This window comes from Stegodyphus dumicola, chromosome 3 (assembly GCF_044657685.1).
Source record: "Stegodyphus dumicola isolate Sdum_Otavi_A_Nest chromosome 3, ASM4465768v1".
Taxonomy (NCBI): Eukaryota; Metazoa; Arthropoda; class Arachnida; order Araneae; family Eresidae; genus Stegodyphus; species Stegodyphus dumicola.
In genome coordinates this window covers 109,403,915-109,426,561 of record NC_140770.1, presented here as the reverse complement: position 1 = coordinate 109,426,561, position 22,647 = coordinate 109,403,915, and the positions used below count along the sequence as shown (strand labels likewise).

At 34.7% G+C, this 22,647-nt stretch overlaps 1 protein-coding gene across 1 annotated transcript in view; it reads left to right on the top strand.

Annotated features, from left to right (window-relative positions):
* The window catches only part of LOC118190466 (uncharacterized), an 89,041-nt gene that overhangs the window by 46,704 nt on the left and 19,690 nt on the right, over positions 1 to 22,647 (top strand). The window contains exon 3 of the mRNA XM_035361174.2: positions 2,336 to 2,388. Coding sequence (XP_035217065.2) covers positions 2,336 to 2,388 — 53 coding nt within the window. The remainder of the gene's footprint in view (positions 1 to 2,335; positions 2,389 to 22,647) is intronic.

Below are 22,647 nucleotides of genomic sequence, written 5' to 3'. Positions count from 1 at the left end.
AATTGCCAAAAAGCTATTCTGCTACCTTGTAGCTAACAACGCTACTGATATTACTGCGTTTACCAAGCCTTGCATGCAAAGCATATCCACATTTTTCAATAACACAGCATTGAATTGAATTTTGAGAAGGACGTTTTTCATATTCTGGGTGGGTTGTTCAGAAAATAACTCAAACTATGTTCTAAGCTTTCATTAACTGACTCAGTGCGAGGGCTTCCTTGTACGAAGTAAAGGAAGTATTGTAGGAAGTAAATTATGGGTATCATATTTCAACGAAAAAAAAAACCACTAACAACCACTAACGAATGAAATTAACGTTAGTGTTTCATTCGTTAGTGTTTGACCACTAACGAATGAAATTTAACGATGTTTTTGCGTGAAATCTGTACATAAGGGCAGAAAGGACTCTTTTTCCCCAAAACGAATTATAAAACTGATTTAAAATGGATTCAAAACAGATTTTTTTTCGTGGCGTACGTACAATTTTGTATATGGAACTGCTATAGCATGTAGTTGAGCACCTCCTATTTTGGTTCCAATCAGCTGGTCCAAAAGTATATAAATATATACATAACCACCGTGTTCGGCTGAGTGAGGAAAGTTTTTTTCATTCTTTTATGTTGGTAAATTGTTTATTTTTTGCTCTAAAAAGGATTGATTTATGTTATGTTTATTTCCCTGTTAAGGTTTTCACATCTTTAATTAATCTGCATGCAATAGTTGTAGAAATATCGACAATTTAAAAATTATTTAACTGCGGCTAAGTTTATTTTTTAAGCATTTACATTTGAAACTTAGCAGAATATTGAATTAAGTCTTTCGGCACCTTCAGTATCTTTTTGCAGAGTGGGACCAAAACGAAACTTTTAGTTTTGTGCACCGAAATATCTGCCATTTTGCCCGCTGGCATAATTGCTTGATTTCGTTGTGATTTTAATTGGAAAAATTGTTTTTTTAAATGTTTTAACTGTATTTTGTGCTTTATGTTTTTCTATATCTTTCAATTTTTACTGAAGATATTTTGAGTTTTTATGCATTTTTGCCTTGCCGCAAAGTGAGAACTGAATTAATTGAAAGAGAAATATATCTCTAATGAAATTAGAGGAAATAAGTTTAAATTAAATGCAGTCTTCAGTCAAACTGTGCTAATTACTAGTGTTCAGTCAAACTTTTGCCGACTTAAAGAACCTCGAATTTGTTTTTGTGGAAGTATACGTTTTATTACTAAAAGTATGTTTTTTATGCAACCCGTAACATGTTTAGATAAATGAACGCTATAAAATATTGAAAATATATCAATGTTGCAGAGAATTTGTGTGAAAAGGAAGATAAAATTATTATTGTATTTACATTTTTAAAAAGGGGGTTGCCTCGTATTTGTTTAGGTAACACTAATAATATGAAACATATTACATAATTAATTATTTTAGATAGCTAATTCTAGATAAGAAGTATACTGAATTAATTATTTTATATGGAGAGTGCGTCCCTCATAGCTTTTAAAAAATGTTTCCAGTTTTGATTTGGCTTGTGGTATTCCTAAAACAGTTGGTCGGAATCCCACCCGTTTCCACGGATTACGGTGCGGTAGAACATTCTATACAAGAAAAAACTATTCTAGATAGGTATAGGTGGAAGTATAGGGAATAACAGTTATTTACTGAACGATGAAGGAGATATTGTTCGCTTACACTATATATCTAGAAACACCATCACCCTACAGAATTCTGTATGAGTCCCCAAAGGATAATTCGCTTGATCCATTCCACACCGCTATTCAGAATAGCCTATATTACAAACAATGCACTTTCGCCATCGCTGATCTAAGTCTTGAATCTTCTTTATAAAATTTCAAAAGTGGAACATTGCATTATTTTCGATATGCTCGATTTTATTTCGTTGTCGGATATTTAGGTAATTTTCTCATTGACTTAAGGAAATTTTGGTCAAAATCGGAAACAGTCAAGTTAAACTATTCCAATTAAGAGTGAATTTTACTATCATAATGATGTCATTTACAAAATGGTATCTCTCTCGAATTCTCTTTCCTTAAATTATCATACCCGTTTTGAGACACACAAATTACATTCATACTGGCAAATTAACATCAACTTGATAGGAGTGGAAGTTACAGGAAAGATACAAGGATAGGCATTGTTATTTTCTTTAGTAATACGGTACCTAATATCAGTAAAGCTAAACTCTTTTGCTGATTGCTGATCAGAATAATTGCTGAGAAGTGGGCATAATACAGTTAATATTTACTGATGTTAAGTAAACGGTGCAATGAATTTTTGGTACTTATTATTAAATATCTTCTTTTGCGTTTTTCCAGATTGTTCGGAAGGAAACTTAAGCTGTGAAAAGTGTAAAGCGCTATCTGCTTATGTAAGTTTTGATTATTATATATTGTAGCTTAAAAATTAATATAAAATTAAAAATGAACATTTATAAGATAGTTTTAATCAAGATTTGAATTGCACAGACACGTTACAAAATTGAAGAAATTTCAATTCCACTGTATTTAAAGAGATTTGAATTACTGCTTTTGGTTTTCGATTTTAGTTGATTATAGTAAAACATACTAGAGCTATCTGACTAATCGAAGGCATGCCTTAGTGGAGAATTTTCTGAGGGAAATTTGTATAGACGTTATACATAGGAAAAACCACGAACATGCTTATGCCGGCTGGAATCGAACCGAGACCGGAACTACCAATGTTCAGAGATTTTAGCGTCGCTGATTGGTTCTCTAATTGCTAAATTAAAACATTAAGGGCGAATATAATAATGTATTACAACTGAATCATTAAGGAAATATTTTATGTATTTCAGTATGATCATTAGCAGTATATTCGAATTGTAAAAAATAATAACAGAAGAATAGTCTAGTAATAATTCTCAAAGATCGTTTTTCAAAGTCTGAAGTTCAATCGTGCTCTTAACAATCTATAATCAATTCGTCTTATAATTTAAGTGTTTGTTCCCAAATCTGTTTTGTTTCATATTTATTTTAGGATATAGTTTTAGACTGAAATGTGATAGTGAAGTTTAATGCTATGTGTTTATGAAATTTAATGTAATGAAATATTCCTCAGTTTCATTAGCATAAACATTTCTTGAAATCGTAAGAATTCATTTTAACTGCACTCCGACGCGAGTCAAAATAAAAATTAGTGACGTCTCATGTTTATAATAACACAAAAAGTGTATGATTTAATCATTTAGCTTGAACTGAATTCTAGTGTTTTTCCAAGCAAGTGAACCAGATTAATATTGCTTCTACCTAAACGGTCTAATTTATGATAAAAGGGCAAATGAAACATATCTGAATTCGTTCTAAGAAATTCGTACAAAAATAGTTTCACAATGTATCAAACTTAAAATGCTATTCTCTGTGAGGATCATAACTTAGTTTTATTATCTTCAGGATCTTCTTTATTGGCTGTCTCGGAATGTGTCTTGGAAATTTTTTCCATAATAATTTTACTCGTTTTTCGCTTTTAATCTATGAGTGAAAAGGAATGTTTCTATTCTTCAGACTTTGCGCCGCTAGTGATCGACAGACTGATTTTTTGGGTAGATGAAAAATATTTTCTTAGCCTCTGCTTTAACTTGATCGGTACAAATCACATATAATTCATTGTTTAGCTTGCCCCAATTTTTGCCACTTTCTTTGTGTATTTCCAGTTTGTGTTTTCTTTACCTTCAACCTCCGTTTCTTGCTTCTATTCACTCTGAGTTTCCGAGTCAATAATATTATCTTCCATAATTTCCATAATCTTAGCTCAGCTTGCATAGAATGCATTTTTGCTATCTTCCGGATTTTCACATCTCTAAGTCTTATACAAGCTACGTATGTAGCGTTATCCTTAATAGTGTCTTATAAATATTCTGATGTAAGCTTAAATGCTAGATCTTTGAGTGTTACTTCAAAAGCTTTCTTATAGTCTTCCACCGTGTTTTTAAAATCTGTTACTGTTCTAGGAGTTAGTGAATCATCGCTTTGACCTTGTTCTGTTGTCCAATTTACTCTGCAGAACTAGTTCGCTTTCCCTTCTTCTTTGCTTTTGTAGTGGTTTCTGTCTTCGGCTGTTTGACAAAATTTTCAGTTTTTCAATTTTTTGATATAACAGAATGCATACAGATCACAGATTCGATACAACACAATTGTCTTCAGAATCTTCGGATATTTTTTCATTATCACTTGGTTATCTAAATGGAGTAATCCTTCAAAAGGGTTAGGAGTTTAACCAGTTAAAACGAAGTCATTTTAATAAGTCTTCGGAGCTTTATATTTTTAAATTGAGAAAACAATTAATTCTTCTGTGGTAAATGTTTTAGTGAATTATTATAAGAACATGAAATCTTTGTTTCTGCAGTATTATAGAATTCAACAAATAAAATGTGTTTAATTAATTTTTAGTACACAATTAACTCTGTATGTTTCAAGATAAGAGTGGGAGGACACCCTGGTTAAGTCAAAATAATGTTTCATCTAAGGACAATTAGAACAAGAAAAAGAAAAACACAGATTATTAATAGAAACAAATTCTTAATGGTTTACCTGTATGCTCAAACAATTTAATCTGGAGATTCTAGTTCGTTTATTTACGTAAATGAAATCAGTAGTCAGAGCGAAAAAAACATACTGAAAATACCGAAAGAATAAACATCGTTACAATTAAAGGAACTGATCTGTAAATGGAATTAAAGAACTGCTTTTACAAAAGAACTCAAAGTTCCAAAAATTCCTTGAATTGAAACGCACGTAAAATGTCAATAGAACTTGTTCTTGAACTGTATCCGGATAATGCTGCTAACACCACTGTTATCTGGTTCATTTTTTCGCTTCCGTTTTGTACCTTCCGCAGACAACTGCATTCACCATTTGTGGTAGTAATCTTTCCATTTTCCTGAGTAAACACACCTAACTTTTTTAATAGAACCCGAATTACAGTCCGAGAATCCAGCGGCAACTAATTGGGAAATGATTGTAAATTTCAATATCAAAATTCCAGATTTATTAAAGATTATTTTTTAAACTATTCATTTGCCTGATAAAATAAGTAACAAAAGAACACTGCTACATCTATATCTTTCTCTTATATGAAAAGTTTTCTTAATTATGTGAGAAAACAATTACTAATATATCTTTACATAAAGCTGTTTTTTTGGGCTGGACGGGATTCAGCCAACGCATGAGATTATCTGCCAAATGTTTCTTTATGCGAAAAATTGATTTTTGTTCCAGTCGGAATTAGTTTGTTTCAGGAATAAAAATAATTCTGTTTGATGTTTCTTAAGTTTCTGTAAATGTTTTCAAGCCTAGATGAAACAAATACAGATAAAATAAATAAGTAATTTTGTTTATTGTTCTCTAAAATATTACCTAAAAAAGTTTAAAGTTTCATTTCAAAGATGTAACAAGAATCACATGATCGGCATAGTAACGGAACAAATGAATTTTTGCAAACTCTTCGTTATTTAAAAAGAATTTGTCTTCAAGAAATATTATGAGTTTGGATGAAGTACGAATTTTAAGACATTTGCAACAAAACGTCTACTGTTACTACAGAATAATAGAAACATAGCATGCCGAACGGCATAATCTAATTTACGTGCTATGGAAACAGATGGAATATTCTTTCATAAAAAACGTTTCAGCAATGTATTTATTCTAAAGAAAATGTATTTTATCAGTTGCAACCGCGCCCCATGCTGTGGAAGTGACGCGTAAGTTCTTCCTACTTTACGATTACCTGTCACCCAGAAAATAGGCTGCGTCAGAATACCCTTTCTTAGTAGCAAATTCAGAATGAATATGGCTCAGACATAAATCAAAAACAATCAAGGTGTCAGACAATGCACATTTTTGGTATCCTCGAAACAATAAATTATAAAAACAACAAAGCTTGTAATATGTCTCTTTTGTCACATCTACGCACGTATATCATGTACTAAAAATGAATTTATGGACGCAAAAAACACGAAATTATTCCGCAGTTTCTATTTTAGTTTTATTGTGACAGACAGTAATATGAAGTTAGATTGATATTTTACATGTTAATGAATTTTCTGTTATTTACTTTCCATGTAATGAACTCCGTTTCCTTAAATTTTTAATTTAGCAAATGGGATATGTAGAGTACATGTTTTTCAAATTAATTCTCGACATTATAACTGCTTTATTTATCCTCCAAGAAAGTTATAAAAAAAACTTCTGATTTAGGAAATTTTTTCTGTGATTATAAATCCTTCATTTTTTACGATAAGTAAGTTTGGAAAATCTTATGAGTTTAAATTAATGATAAGTGTCCATGCCATTAGAATCTCCTGTGCTATCCAAGGATAATATTAGATTGATATTAGTACTTTTCTAAAAATGTGACTTATGAATAAAGGATTAAATTATAAGGTATAACATATTTGAGTACTCACGCACCTGACCTTAACTAAATTTAAAATTGACTTGCTAAATAATATGTAATTTATTTGCTTTGTAAGTAAAATGGATTCAAAGCCAAGTGCAAGATACTAAAAATATTTTCCCTTCATAAAATAAAAAGGCAGACCTGTAACATGATATTAGAAACCTTTTCCATGAATTCATATATCGCTTAAAATAGTCATAAGTATGCCATAAATTACATGTACTTAAAATTATAGATAAATTATAAAAATTAAGTTAAACATAAACGAGCGATCAGAGTCGTTGGTCAGCATTACCTGAAGCACCTTAGTCAAACCATAAATCACTGGAGTGGTGCAGTGTGGTAAATTTAAACAGCCTTAAAATCATACTGAAAGATATCGACGCTCGTTAAAGGCTCGATCATCGGTTAATAGTCAATAGGGCTGATGGTGGCTGGTGATCAACCAGTAGGTCACTCGTGTGGAGCGATGCAGTATTTACTAGATTGATAAAAGATTGAAAAGGCCTCCGTGGCCAATAATCATCAGAACAGTAATCGCTTAGGAGCTTCAAGTTAATGGCCAGTGCCACGAATATCACCTGTGTGCTGCGGTGAAATAAATTTAAATAGGTTTATGAATTAAATCAAATCAAAAAACACCTGTGCTCATTGATGATGTTGGTCATCAATTAGCAGAGTTGTTTTTTTCTTTTGAATTTTCGATAGTGACTTTGGCTCAACGCCTTTGTTACCAGTGTGCAAAGGGTAGTAAACTTTCGAAGAATTTTGAAATAAAATCAAATCGAAAGACATATGTATTCGTCAAGGCTGTTGGTCACCATTGACTTACAGTTATTGATTCTTTGGGCCACCGGTGATGGAAAGTGCAGTAAAGTGAAATACATGTTTCAATTGAAATCAATATGAGTTACCCTGGAGACTATTAGAACTCGTGTTCACAAGTAATCTGCAGTGTGTCGATTACTGGCGGTCAACTTGTAACGTTCTGTTATGTTAACCTAATCAGTTATTTTATATTTTAGATCTTTACTGTCACTTCTTCTTCATTCTGTTTCTTCTCCAGGATGCAAATTAGCTAACGTGTTGCTGAGGTTTTCAGATTGTAAGACAAAGCTTATTCTGCCTCTCGAAGCCACGTTACTAAGCTGCTCATATTAGATTTGTAGTCTTCAGCCTTGCATTTTAAGTGCTGTATCTAAACCGGTTACATTTGTGAGCCAACTTCGCGTTAATTGATCTGTGTAGCCTTTGGCTACTAGCTTATTTAAATTTTACATTTGTTTGTTATTTTAAGTTATTTAATTTGAATTGTAAGCACGAGTCGTGCATCTATATTCCAGTTCTGATTTAATAAAAAGGTTTCTTTTAAAACCTTTTTAAATTTTTGTTGCTAAATTTCAAATTTAGCGATAATTTGCTGTCAGTCTACCTATAGTTTGGTTCCAGTTCATGAGAGATAGGAAGGTAACCAAACTTTATAAACTAATAAATCACCGATAGGAAGTGGTGCAGTAAATTTAGAACTATAGAACTAACTATAGAAAAACTAACAATACAAATGTTTCCTAAATTGCATAAATTTTTTTAGTTATTTCGTTTTTAAGGCAGAAATGCATTCTTTTGTTTTTCATTTAAAGAATTATCTCATTTCCCGAGTATTTTACTAGCAAATGGCCAGTACAGATGGCGCATTGCACTCGCAAATGGCAAATCTATGGCCTGAGACCAGCCGAAGGTACAGTTGACTTTTTATGTTTCCTGCTCCTAAACGCTTTTGCAGTACATAAAGTAGTGTTCAAAATAAAATGTGGAAGATGGTAATTTATCATCAGTTTGGTCATCACTATTTGGTCAATTGGGTATCATTTCTCTGTCTAGTTCCCCTTTAAGTGATGGAGAACGTATCGCTGTGCGTTATTTTTTTGTGGAATATGCTGTTAGTACGTCTAATGTGTTTGACAATAATGTGCATTGATCTTAAAAAATGTTATGCTAAGCACAGTAAGTATGCTAACTGATTAAGATGAAGAAAACAAGCTCTGTCTGCCTAAGGTTAGAGATGTCTTCATAAAACCTTTACGAATTGTATTGTTTACTCATGCCACACATGAGAAAAACCATAACAAAATCCCACGTTACCAGCTCGTTCGCCGGGACTTGAATCTGGATCAAGAAGCCAGTGTTCAATGGTCTCATATACTGAGACACTGTGTGTTGTCAATAAATAGAACTCCAAAATTATGACACGGAGAATGTAGTTTGAAGTCTTACCTATTGCAGAAAAAGGTATATTAAGAAATGACAGCGTAATTTTCTTCTATCAACTAGTTTTGAAAATTTTTAATTGTTTTTTTTTTCTCCATCGTCTAAAATGTATGGAACCAAGCAGCAAGTTAGACGAGCTACCTGATTCTTCTGTTGCTATAAGGTTTTAAATTGCGGCACTTTAATTTGAAATACCCGGGCATGTCTCCTTTCTACTTAATAGTGCACTAGTAAGTTTCCAATATACATTTATTAAACAAAGGCCCTACCAGTAGCCGAGTGGTTAAGACCATTGAGTAAAGCAGTCTGGCTTCGAGCCCAGGTGAATGGGCTGGCTGCCTCCTTTCTGCATGCCTTCGTGGTGTAACGTTTAGCACACTCGGCGAGTATTCGAGTCCCGGCGAGGGCATTGCTGATTTTTCCTGTCTCATTCTTCGAAATAATAATCTAATGACTCTAAGTGGCGCACGAAGAGGGGCAGTGGTGGATGCTTATTCTTCACCACCAGGATTTGACACTTGAGTCCCCTAATCCCAACGCTCTTTAAAAAGGTGAGTATATAAGGTATTTTTTCCCTCATTTCTGCATGCCTTCGTGGTGTAACGGTTAGCACACTCTGCATGTATTCGAGAGGTCCAGGTTCGGGTCAGGCGGCGGGCATTGCTCATTTTTCATGTCTCCTGCTTCGAAATAATAACCTAATGACTCTGCAACACGAAAAAAATCTGAAAGGTTTCATATTTTATATTGCGTCCAAAGGCGAGTTTTTTTAACGTCTTGTCTGTTCCCCTTTCCTTAAATATCATGTTCTATGTACACAAAACCTTAAAATTCAGTTCAACAGCAATATCGCAAAATAATTTTAAAATGAGTGTATTTTTAGAATTTCCGATATAGAGCCTCGCGCGCTGGAGATAAAAATGTGTTGTTACTTCCTTGTACGAAGTAAAAAGGAAGTATTGTAATCGCGAAAAGTTTCAGGCAGCATATTTCAACGAAAATATCCATTTTGACCACTATCGAATGCAATTTAACGATGTTTTTGCGTGCTATCTGTACGTAAGGACAGACTAAAATACTCTTTTCCTTCAAAAAAATTATAAAACTGCTTTAAAATTAATTCTGAAGAGAATTTTTCGTGGCGTCTGTACGAACGTATGTACGTACGTGCGTTCGTACGTACGTATCTCGCATAACTCAAAAACGAGTAGCCTTAGGACGTTGAAATTTTGTATATAGGAATGCTATAACATGTAAATGTTCACCTCGTATTTTGGTTGCAATCGGCCGCACCAAACGTATATAAATATATTTATATATATATCCACTCTATTACCCGGCTCAGTGATCTCAGTTTCTTAACTCTTATATGTTTGTAAATTGTACATTTTTTGCTTTAAAAATGATTTAATTATGTTGTTTTTATCTTCCGGTTAAGGATTTTATGCCTTTTGTAAATCTGTGTGCAATATTTTTAGAATTATCAGCAATTTTAAAGTTGTCTAAATGCCGCCAAGCCTTTTTTTATGCCGGCCATTGACGTTTGCATTTGAAACAGGAGACTAGTGGATTTGTTGCCAATCTAGAGAAACTTAGCTTCACAACAACAAAGATAAAGCATTCATTTATTATTGCCAATTAAATCCTGCTTAATTCTTTCTGGAATTTTTTCTAGGAAATAAGCGTTTGAAATTTACTTCGTAATTTTTAATATAGATATTTTGAGTTTTTATGTATTTTTGCATTCTCGTGAAGTGAGAACTGAATTAATTAAATGAGAAATACTCAATCGTCTGTGAAAAACTGTTTCTTTCTTGTTTTGTTTTCTTAATTTCTTTTATACATAGTTCTAGCTTTATTATAGTGTTTGAATAGAACATGTGGCAACGATTAGATAATTCTTTAAATGATATACATTTTGTGCATTCTGAGTTATAATATGAATGAAATATAATACTGTTAAGTAAACCTGGCGCCAGAGTTTTGCTATGGTAAACAAAGTGAATTTTTAAGAATGCATTTATTCTATTGTGGTTTATGCGCTGTCGGCGAAGTAGGTTTAATTCAATCTAATAAGTTTATATAAAATGGAAGAAAAAATGCGTATAATTTAATATTCCGTACAAGGAAGTCATGTGGTGTACACATCAGATTTTTTGTTCGTGCAGTGTTGCCATTGCTCTCTTTGAAATCGTTTAGTTTTTTAATAAAAAATTTGTTGAAGTTCTACAAAATATCAACTCAAAAATAAAACACGTTAAATTTAAATTAGTGCTTTCACATGTTCATATTCTATGGAAGATTACGTTATTCAAATTTTGAAGGCTCAAAGTACCGTTGTTTTATCTCAATGCAAGAAACATATATACATTCATGCAGATTCTTCGTTATTTAATTTCTTTAAATATATATTACGGGGCGATAATATTTGATGGTAACAATTTGAAAAGTGATTCGGCGTTTATAGTTTTCAACGCAAAATGCCAAAACGAAATTAATAGTCCTTCAGGGCAAATTGCAGCTTTGGATTAATAAAAATATTGCTTTGTGAACTATTAATTTTTCATCACACTTTACAATCCTAATTTAAATAATTTTGAATAATTTGCACGTAAGTCGATCCCGAACTCTACTAAACCACTCCTTGAAATTTCTGGGCAATATATATGAAAATGTATGCAAAATGCAATTATGTAACTTATGATTATTTGAGCTTAGAGTTATATATTATTCAATATTTAATATTGTAATATCCAATGCCTTTGAAGTAAACTATGTACCTTTTAGAAAATGAAAATTTAATAAAATAATAGTCTGAAAAAATAATTAAAAAAACTGAAATGATTCATATTTTAAATAACTTCCAAAGTGGCGTTTTTTAACGTTTTGTGTGTTACCTTTATTTATTAAATATCATGATATTTAATAAACTCTCTTTACACTTTTGATGTTTTTGCACTTAAACCATAAATTTCAGTTCAATAGAAATTTTGCAAAATAACTTTAAAATGAGCCTATCTTTAAAAGTTCCAATACACAGTTCCGCGCGCTAGAGATAAAATAGTTCCCCCCCCCCGTAGATTGTTGCCATTGCTCGCTTTCAAATCGTTGAGTTTGTTACTCAAAAATTCGTTAAAGTTTTACAAAATATGAAATCGATAATAAACAAATTCCAAATTTCAAATTTGGGCTTCCACATGCCCATATTCGCAGTAGGATTACGTCATTCAAAATTCGATGGCTCTAGGTACTGTTGTTTTATCACAATGCGAGAAATATACATACATTTATGCAGATTTTTCATTAATTAATTTCTTCAAATATAATGCAGGACTCTAACATTTGGTAGCAACAGTTTGAAAAGTGAAACGGACATTTATAGTGATTCAACGCAAAATCGCAAAACGAAAACAATAGTCCTTCAGGGACAAAGCCCCTTTTGAACTAAAAATTGCTAATAATATTTAGATTTCTTAGAATACTGCGAATTTATTTTTCTCAAATACCAGTGGAATTTACAATTTGTATTAAATTTAATTATACTCTTATCAGGTTCAATGTTCCGTCTTACCTTCTTCGGGAACATGCAAGGACCTGACTCGGAACAGAGAGCTTACTAAAGCTATGTTCAATAGTTGTGGGAAGTAGACAGGATACACAAGAAGGGTATACAAAACCCTTTATTTTTCTCTATTTACAATAATTTCCGTACTTCGGAATACAATGACCCACTACTCGTGGTCTAAACGTAAGGATATAAAAAATAAAACTAAACTCTAATTTAACTTTAAAATAATAAACGTGGAAGATTGGCCTTATATTAACAGGAAGCCGTATGTAGTACAGAGAACTGTGAACACTACAATACGTTTAAAAAATTATCAAGAGGATTAAAACCTCTGGCCTGGAAGGCAACCAGCGACTGCGTAAAACTTCTAAGGTAAGCGGCCTGCTTCGACTCACTGCTTCCTCTCTCTCTCGCTTGGCAAAAAGCCACAACTTAAATACTTGGCGTTCGCCAGACAAACTTTGCTTAAATACATTAACGCTTATAATTCTGGCCGGAAGTAGAAAATAAGAAGTGATAGTAAAGATTTAAAATAAAATAAACGTTAGTAAAACTTAAGATCCTTACATACTTCCTGCCAGAGTTAATAAGTTTGAAACTGAAGTCTAAAACGACCTTGTTGAAAACTTTTAGCTCTAGAATCTAACGCGAGGCCAATCTTTTACAAACATCTTTCGCTAGAAACTAGAAATTTAAAAGAAAGAAATTTGTTTTTACAATAGCAGCTCCCAGGACACACAATTTTTTTTATCTGTACTGCATCTAAACAGGAGCTTTTATTCAAATCTGGTTCCTTCCAGAGATCTGGAAGGAAAACTAGTTTAATGAAATGTTACACAATGAAATGGCAAGTAACATGTATAATTATATTTCTCTTAACATTCTTATTTCATTCATAACTATTTTAGTTATCTCTCCCCGTGCTCTCTGACATGTGTTGTAAAAGAACACCAAACACGAATGTGTTTATGTCTATGTGTTCAACACTTCCTCCTACAATCAAAACACTAACGTGTTAAAATTCAACATACCAAGACCTCGTAACACACCCTAATTTCAACTCTAAACCCTGAGGTACTATTCTGAAAGTGGCTAACTCTGAAGTGTAGCGTCAGAGAGCCTAACTACATCAACCAAACTTTAACACATATTCACCATGATTTAGTCTTTTTACAGTCACACGAATAAAAAAAAATTTTAACATTACTTTCACTTTTACCATATCACGGTATTTCTTAACATTTAAAATAACAGTTCACATTGTATATAAGAACATATTAACATGCCGTTAATTTTACACATTTGAAAACATACATTAGTAATACATTGTTAACTTCTATTCTTTTCAAAGCAAGTGCCAATTCTTTCTACATTGAAATAATACATTTCAAAAAGTCTTTCAGACTAAAACTTCTTTCTTGCCAGAATGTTTTAAATAATATTTATACAATAACTTTTTACAATATTTAAGTCTTTACACAACGCTATTATACATCAACTTTACTTTTACGCGCGAGTAATTGAAAAACATAATACCAAAATCGGTAACAACTCATTTCTCGCCCTTTTGGCGATAAAGGTACACCTCGCATGAGGTAAAACTTCTTGAAATCTGCCACTTGCAGTAAGAATGAAAGATTAACTTAAGTTTGCAAAGTAACATAAAATTTTACTTATCTTTGTGATATTCGGACATTCTTTTCTCGGCCCAGTCGTGGAAGGTAGTGCAGATTGTTGTTTGATTTATCCTCCTTCTTGTACGGGCTCGCCCTTCAGTGCCTTCCTCTAGATGCTTTCTTTTTCTCTAGTTCGGTCACCCTTGAATACCTTCTTTTTCGCTTCTGCCTGTGGTTTTGTCGCTTGATGGCAGCTGGTCTTGGCGGAACCGGGAAACTTCTTTCTTTCGTGTCCCTGCTTGGACCTCGTTGCTGGCCGTTCAAATTTTCTTTGTAACTTTTCCTCCGTCGCTAGTGGCCCTTCCGCAGTTCGGCGACATTTGCTGCGGAGAGTCCTGTCGGATGAGTAGATCTTCCGTTTTAGAGCCGGGTTATAGTTGCCGTCATTTCTCCTGGTTCTTTTTGCATACGTCGTCCTTCTCCCTTCTTCATTCTGGGGGTCATCGTGAGCTCTCTTTTCTGGACGGTGGAACGGCTTCTTTTTCTTGCTACCTTCAATTTTTCCGCGGGGAAACTTTCTTTTCACTTGCTTCTGTCTCTCATTGGCTTGCCCTTGTACTTGTCGTTTTTCCATCTCTGGAGATTGTGCCTGCGGTGTCTGCCGTGCCGGATCCTGCAAAAGATCTTAGAAAATTTTCATTTTATTACGATCATAGTAGGGTTTGATTTGATCAATGTTTGCGGAGCAGGTTTCACCATTTCTAGCTTATTTTTTCTATGACATATGGTCCTTCAAATCGTGGAAAAAATTTGGCAGTTTTATCTTCTGGTGCTGAAGAAAGTGAATGCTTAATTTTTAAAACTTCATCCCCTACTTTATAAGTTACTCCCCGTCGTTTCAAGTCATAATAGAGTTTCTGTTTTCTCTGTGCTACTTCAGTATTCTTCTTTGCTTCCTTAATTAGTTTTTCTATATCACACATTTTAAATTCTGGGGCTCTTTGTTGCACATACTCGTAAAATAATTTATCTAACGGCGTTATAATCTTTCTGCCTAAAAATAACTCAGCAGGAGTTTTGCCCGTTGTATCATGTTTTGCGGTCCTAAGGGCGAAAGCAAATTCATTGACATAGTTATCCCAGCTTTTATGAAAATTTTCAACATAACTACGGATAATTTTCACTATATTTCTATTGACCCGTTCCGCTATATTTGATTGCGGCCGATACGGGACCATTTTTAAATGACGTATGCCCAGTTTTTGGCACATGTCTTCAAATATATTACTTACAAATTGAGGACCATTATCCGATATAACTTTTAGGGGCGCCCCGTATTTTAAAATATATTTATTTAAAATAGAATCAGTAACTAATTTCGCGGAGGTTCATTTTAAGGGAACAATATCGGTCCACTTACTAAAATGATCAACCATAACAAGGAGATAGCGACTTTTATTTAACTGACTTTTTGGGAAAGGGCCCAATAAATCGATGCCAATTATTTCATTTGGAAATTCGGATTTAATACTATTTAGAAACCCGGCCGTGCGGAAATTAATATAATTAACGGCTTGACATGTTGGGCAGGACTGGACATACGCCCTTGTTAACTTTTGCAGTTCAGGAAAGTAGACTGCCTCGCGTACGCGTTGGATAGTTTTTCGAATACCAGCATGAGAAGCTAAAGGGCTGTCATGGAGCTCTTGCAGGATATTTAATCTCAGACTAGCTGGGATAACAGGTCCAAATTCGTTGTTGGAATTCGTAGTTTTTGTATAAAATAATAGACCATCTATTAGTTCGTAATGGGCCGCCCTATTTCTTATCGCCACAATATCTTGGAGGCTAAAATTTTCAGGATCCTTCAAATACTCATAAATACTTCCAAACTGAGGATCCTTACCCAGTTCGGTTATTACAGTTTCTCGGGAATTTATTGTACAGGCTGTGAGCATTGCCACCTTTATGGTATTACCTTCTTCATCTATTTTAATTCTGGATAGGGCATCTGCTACGATATTTTCCTTTCCGGGGGTATGCTTGATTACCAGATTATATTCTTGTAGCTTGAGTGATCTTATTAACCTTGGGGATAAGTTTTTCCCTGAGTACAATCTAGTTACCGTCGCATGATCAGAGTACACTGTTATTGGCGCCTTTCCAAAATAGACTCGGAACTTTTGCACTGCTAACAGAACTGCAAGTGCCTCTCTCTCGGTCGCGGAATAGTTTCTTTGTGTTTGATTTAAAGTTCGGCTAAAAAATGCCTCGGGCTGTTGATTTTGCGAAAGTACCGCTCCTACCGCATAATCCGAAGCATCCGCTGAAATTTCTAAATTCTCATCCTTTTCAGGAAATTTCAACACAGGGGCTTGCGTTAATGCTTGTTTTAATTTTTCGAAAGCACTATTGGCTTCGGCCGTCCCCGAGAATCTTGCCTTTTCCCTTTTTAATTTTAACAATGGTTCAGCAATAGCTGCAAAATTTTTTATAAAGGCCCTATAATATGAACAAAGTCCTAGAAAAGAAGAGAGCTTCTTCGCCGTGTTTGGAGTCGGATACTTTTGTACAGCAATTATTTTTGATTCGTCTGTCTCTATTCCTTTCTGACATATTTTGTAACCTAAATATTTTAATTCAGGGGCTGCAAATTTGCACTTTTCGACATTAACTTTTAGACCGGCCTCATTTAATAAAGAAAACACCTGTCTTAAATCCTGTACATGTTGGTCGAGATTATCACTAGTAATAATGATATCGTCTAAATAGATAAATGTGGACTTTCCCAGAACAGGTCTTAACACAATGTCCATACATCGCTGAAATGTTGCCTGGGCCCCTGAAAGGCCAAACGGCATACGCAAAAATGCATAAGTGTCAGACTCAGACTTGGTTATAAAAGCAGTCTTAGGCACGTCCTCAGGCCTAATCCCTATTTGAAAATAACCAGTCGTTAAGTCTAAAGTCGTCATATATTTGGTGGTTGTTATGTTCCTTAGATTCTCTTCAATAATAGGTAATGGATATACCGGATATTTAGTTATGGAGTTTAATTTACGGTAATCAATTGCGAATCTCCACCTTTTTGGATGTGTCAAAGGATAGTCATTATTTTTGTTACATAAAACCACCGGGCTAGCATAACTTCTTGAGATGGGCGTTATGATCTTCTTACGTAGCATATCGGTGATATGCCATTCTATAATTTTTTCCTTATTCTTATCATACCGGTATGTTTGTGGCGAACTGGCATTGAATCTCCGGTGTCAATACTATGGTTAGTAACCTGAGTAAATCCTGGAATATCACTAAATAACGAAGCAAATTCACTTACCACTTGTCGGATTCTTCCTTGCTCGTCATTAGGCAGGTGGTCAAGATTTAACATCGGCGGTTCAGCCTTTTCTGCACGAACTGGTTTCATTGTCAGCTTAAGGGACGCTTCATTAAAATCCAGCGTTGCTTGTGCCTCTGAAAGAAAATCCATTCCTAAGATTATATGTGCTTGCAGATTCTTTACTATAAAAAACATCACCTTTACTTGTTCGTCCTTGATACGGACATACAGCGGTACTTTACCTATACACTTACATTTTTCTCCTTGCGCCGCTAACACTGTCGTATTATCCGAATTATATATGCGGTATTTCCGAAAATACTTCCTAAAAAAATCTTCTGCCACACAGGAACACTGCGCGCCTGTATCCAGGAGTGCGGTGGCTGGGATATTATTCACCAACACTTCAATCTTCGGAAGAGTCAAATTTTTCACCATTACTGTATTTAACTTAAAGGAAGAGGGCTTTTCGTGGCCTTCGGATTTCCGCACCCTCCCGTCAGCAGAAATCCGTTTTAGTTTAAATTATTTTTCATTTCCGTGCTTTCCTTCTTTTTCCACTGGCCTTGAGACTTTTTTCCTGGATTGCTATTGAACTGTCGACGTTCGCCGGCTGTTTTTGAATGCTCGGGTTTCCTTGCCCACTGATTCGCTTTGCTTCCGTAGCCGTGTGCTTTAGTTTGCTGTAGTCTTGGCGCACCAAATTTGTTTCGCTGTTGATATTGGCGTCTTCTTTCAACGTTCGCCGTTCTTCTACTTTCAAACTGGATTGCTAGCTCAAATAACTTTTCCAGTGTAGTCGGATTTCTTAATTCAATAAAGTCTTGCACTTGGGGCAGTAACCTCGGCAAAATCACTTGAATTATCTCAGGATCCGGACGGTTTCCATACAAGAGTTTGAAGACGTGAATTTTTCTTAAAATAAAACTTGAGAGGTTTTCGATTCTTTGTTGATATATACTAAAATGTTCCGTTTCTAATTTCTCACGATCCCTTACGACAGAGAAGGCTTTTAGTAGGGCAGTCTTGAAATTCTCGCAAGTATAGGTGGGACTTCCTGCTTGACCCAAGAGACTTCTGCCTATACATTTGAACCAGTTAAGCGCTTGGCCCCTCAAAGCGCTGGTAGCTAAGGTAACTTTTTGAAATTCGTGCACGAAGTAGAGCATGAAGTGGTCATCCAATTTTTCCAAAAAACTGGTTACCGGTGAGTTTCCATTAAATGTTGCTTCTAGTTTCATCGAAGCGCGCATGGTCTGGACGATGTAACCAAATCCTTCCAGGGCGGCAGCTGGCATTTCTGGATTCTGAGCCGCTTCTGCAGGCAGCACAGGTTCTTCTTGAAACTCGGCCATGGTTATTCTTCTTCGTTGGGCGCCACTATCAGGTTCAATGTTCCGTCTTACCTTCTTCGGGAACATGCAAGGACCTGACTCGGAACAGAGAGCTTACGAAAGCTACGTTCAGTAGTTGTGGGAAGTAGACAGGATACACAAGAAAGTATACAAAACCCTTTATTTTTCTCTATTTACAATAATTTCCGTACTTCGGAATACAATGACCCACTACTCGTGGTCTAAACGTAAGGATATAAAAAATAAAACTAAACTCAAATTTAACTTTAAAATAATAAACGTGGAAGATTGGCCTTATTAACAGGAAGGCGTATGTAGTACAGAGAACTGTGAACACTACAATACGTTTAAAAAATTATCAAGAGGATTAAAACCTCTGGCCTGGAAGGCAACCAGCGGCTGCGTAAAACTTCTAAGGTAAGCGGCCTGCTTCGACTCACTGCTTCCTCTCTCTCTCGCTTGGCAAAAAGCCACAACTTAAATACTTGGCGTTCGCCAGACAAACTTTGCATAAAAACCTTAACGCTTATAATTCTGGCCGGAAGTAGAAAATAAGAAGTGATAGTAAAGATTTAAAATAAAATAAACGTTAGTAAATCTTAAGATCCTTACACTCTTATGAAAAGAAACTACTCAGAAGTCTTACTAATGATCAGAGATCTCTATTTAACATTTTAATTTAAAGAACATAAATCTGTTCATCAATATAAGTGAACTCAATGGTTTACTGTGCAAATCGGATAATTATATTAAGAAATGAACGAAACGAAACTCGTCCTCTGAAACATGAAAACAAACATTCCAAATATTGGTCCATTTTTCAAAATAAGTGCTATTAGTAAAATGAATATCGAGAGTACTTATTAAATATCGCGTGAGAAAGCAATTCCTTTTTTGGAATTATAATGGATCTGAGCAATTCCTTATTCCAGATTTCCGTTTAGTGGCATATTCTTGGTCAAATGGAGCAGAAGCATGCTATGTGGAACCTAAAATAACTTAACAACATCATTAAAGAAACCGTTATTCTTCTTAATAACGACAAAATTTGTAAAGACTGTGTTACCTTACTTGTTTGTACGAATGCACCTCCAGTTACCTTTAACTTATCCAAGCACTTTATTTTGCTGCAGATAAAAAAATTTAGTGAATTAAAAAAATTCTAATAACTTGGCTTAGGTTACAGAAATACAAGACAACTATAATTTGCAGACGAATAGTTACTGTTATGTTTTGCTAAGTTAATACGTTTGATGTCACATTAAACAAATACGGTTATTGGGTGCTATACATTTACTAAACATAGTGTTATAAATAGTTCGCAATTATGATTTTAGGATATTTTAATAGTAATAGTACACAAAAATATGTTCCCAGACGGTATAGTGATTAGAGGAGCTTTCTGCGGTACCGAAGGGCCCGTGTTCGAATCCCGGAGAAGGCATGGATTTTTGTAAATGTATAGTGTCTTTGCGGCAGAGTGGTACTATAAATATATGGCGAGCCGAAAGTCATCTGGAGAGGTTGGTGGTAGGGAAAGAGGGGTAGAAGATCTTCGCAGCCGTTCCCTCGGGGTGCTCTCTATCAAAATTGGGGACGGAGCTGAGCGAAGTCGTACCGTCGCCTGTATGGCGCGCTAGGCTCTAGCCAAGGACAGGCGCAGTATTGCTCTCGTTGCCACGAAAAATTTTGTGAGCTTGGTCTGATGTTACTGTCAGACAAGTGAGATAAGTTACAACACAACACACAAAAATATGCGCAAGTTCGTATGAATAATTTATCCCTAAAATATTATATGAAATTGTAGTCGAGGTTTTATGGTATTCTTAGATGCAATTTAAACGAAGTGTAAATTTACAGGACAAATTAATGAAATAATTTTTTATTATTAGCCGAATTGGACTATTAATCTTTAAACGCGATTTCGGGTTGTCGACTGTAAATACCTTGTTTCACTTTTCATTCAGATCTGTGACCGTTCGGATTTTAAGTCTGTGGCCATTCGAATAAACTTAAGATATTATTCTTTCATATTTAATCTGTCCGGTACCAGTAAACAAACTAAAGTGTTTAAAAGCAATCGGCGCAGTTTCTAAAAGTATTATTATTTTTTACTTTTTAACTTAATTGACTTAATACATTTAATCCATGATGTATTTAATTAAAAACATGAAGATTTTATAAGATTAAATATTTTTCACTTTATAAATATACAGAAGATATATAGAGTTCCCATATTAGTCTAAATGTATATTCTTCTAGTATATTATAAAATAATTCACTATTCCACTTTAGTCACCTATATCGATAATCTCTGCTGATAAATCATATGAAAGTAAGAAATCTTTTGGGCGAATGTTTCTTCTTATTCTTATTATTTCTTTCATCTTTCTACTGTCCAGGATAAGATTAACTATTTCATTACACAAAACGTGTTACCATATTCGTCTAATTATTTTTCATTCCGATGTGTGCGATGTCCAACAGATTGCGTTTTTCTCGGAAGCGTATTATCAGCATTACAATACTGAGAAAACAAAGAATCACTACAAGTCCTCTTAATGTTCTATTTTTTTATTTTTTATTTTTTATTAATTTTAAATAGTAATAATTTTTATATTTAAATATCAATAATTTTAAATTTATTAATAATCATATGGGCTTTGCAGCAAAAGTAACAATAGTTGAATGGACGATAACTTACTAACTTGTGTAATGGAGACGGCTTCACAACGGTCCTGTCATAAAGGTACGGCATCTTTGTCCAAGTCAACCAACGTTCTCCAAGACAGAAATATTTATAAGAATGCTCTAGAATAAGGATAAAAGCACTTTTGCGAAGGTTACTTTCTTCAGATTAAAAACTGCTCTTCATACAGCTGGAAAACACGACAGGAATAAACAAACTTGACTTTCCTAATGATGATGAAGAGAATTTCTTAAAGGAGCAAGAGGAAACGAGAAAAACCTACAGTATGAAATTTCGCCAAGTTACCAGAAGAGACGAACCTCCTCCTACGCAAATGGAAGTGGATAACATCATACGTGCTCTGGCCCCCAAAAAACGCTCCAGGTCCGGATGGAATTAATAATATCATCATTAGAGTGATACACCTGGAATTCCCAAAATTATTCCTTAAGGTCATTTCAGCTTGCTGGAAACATCAGTACTTTCCTAAAAATATGAAGTTGGCAAAACTGGCGTTATTCCTAAAATCAGGCAAATCTCCGACAGAACCTTCATCTTACAGGCCAGTCTGTCTATTGCCAGTGCTCGGTAAGGTATTGGAAAGAGTAATTCTTTACAGACTGGACTTCTTCCTGCAAAGGAACAACGCCCTGCATTCCGAATGGGCAGCTCAACTGAGCATGCCCTAAAAGACTTAATGGCCACTATCAAACAGAACAAGGATAACAATTTGCACTCACTGGCAATATCCATTGACATCAAGTGAGCCTTTGACTCCCTTTGGTAGCCAGACGTAATAAATTTGCTGCACAACATGGCCTGCCCAACAGCCATTCTTACCAAGCTTTACTCATAGGACGCAGCAGGCAGCTAAGACGCAACCCAAGCATTAAACTCCATGGGATACCGGTAAAATGTTTCCCCCAATTGAAATATCTTGGGCTATTACTCGACAACAGACTTTCTTGGATGCCACATGTCAGAAATATTAAGACTCGAATTAGCATCCTGAGCAACAACATAGGACGCATGACTTCACATAAATGGGGTATCTCATCTAAGCTACTAAAAATTTGGTATAGAACCATTACAGAAAGAGCAGCAATCTGGGGTGGCGAACTTACCTCTCATATGAAAAGATCCCTGCTCTCTATTCAGAGACAGCAGCTACTTCAAGTATGCAGGGCCTACCGTACCCCGTCAACACTAACTAACTAGCCCTACAACAACTGACAGGAATTCCTCCCCTAGATTTGATAGTAGAAAAGGAGGCAGCTATCGTAAAGGTTACCAGGCTGAGTCAAACTTCAACACTCTGAGGTCAAAGTTATCACCACTCGGACTACGAGGAGAAAAACAACTGCAATAACTTTCATC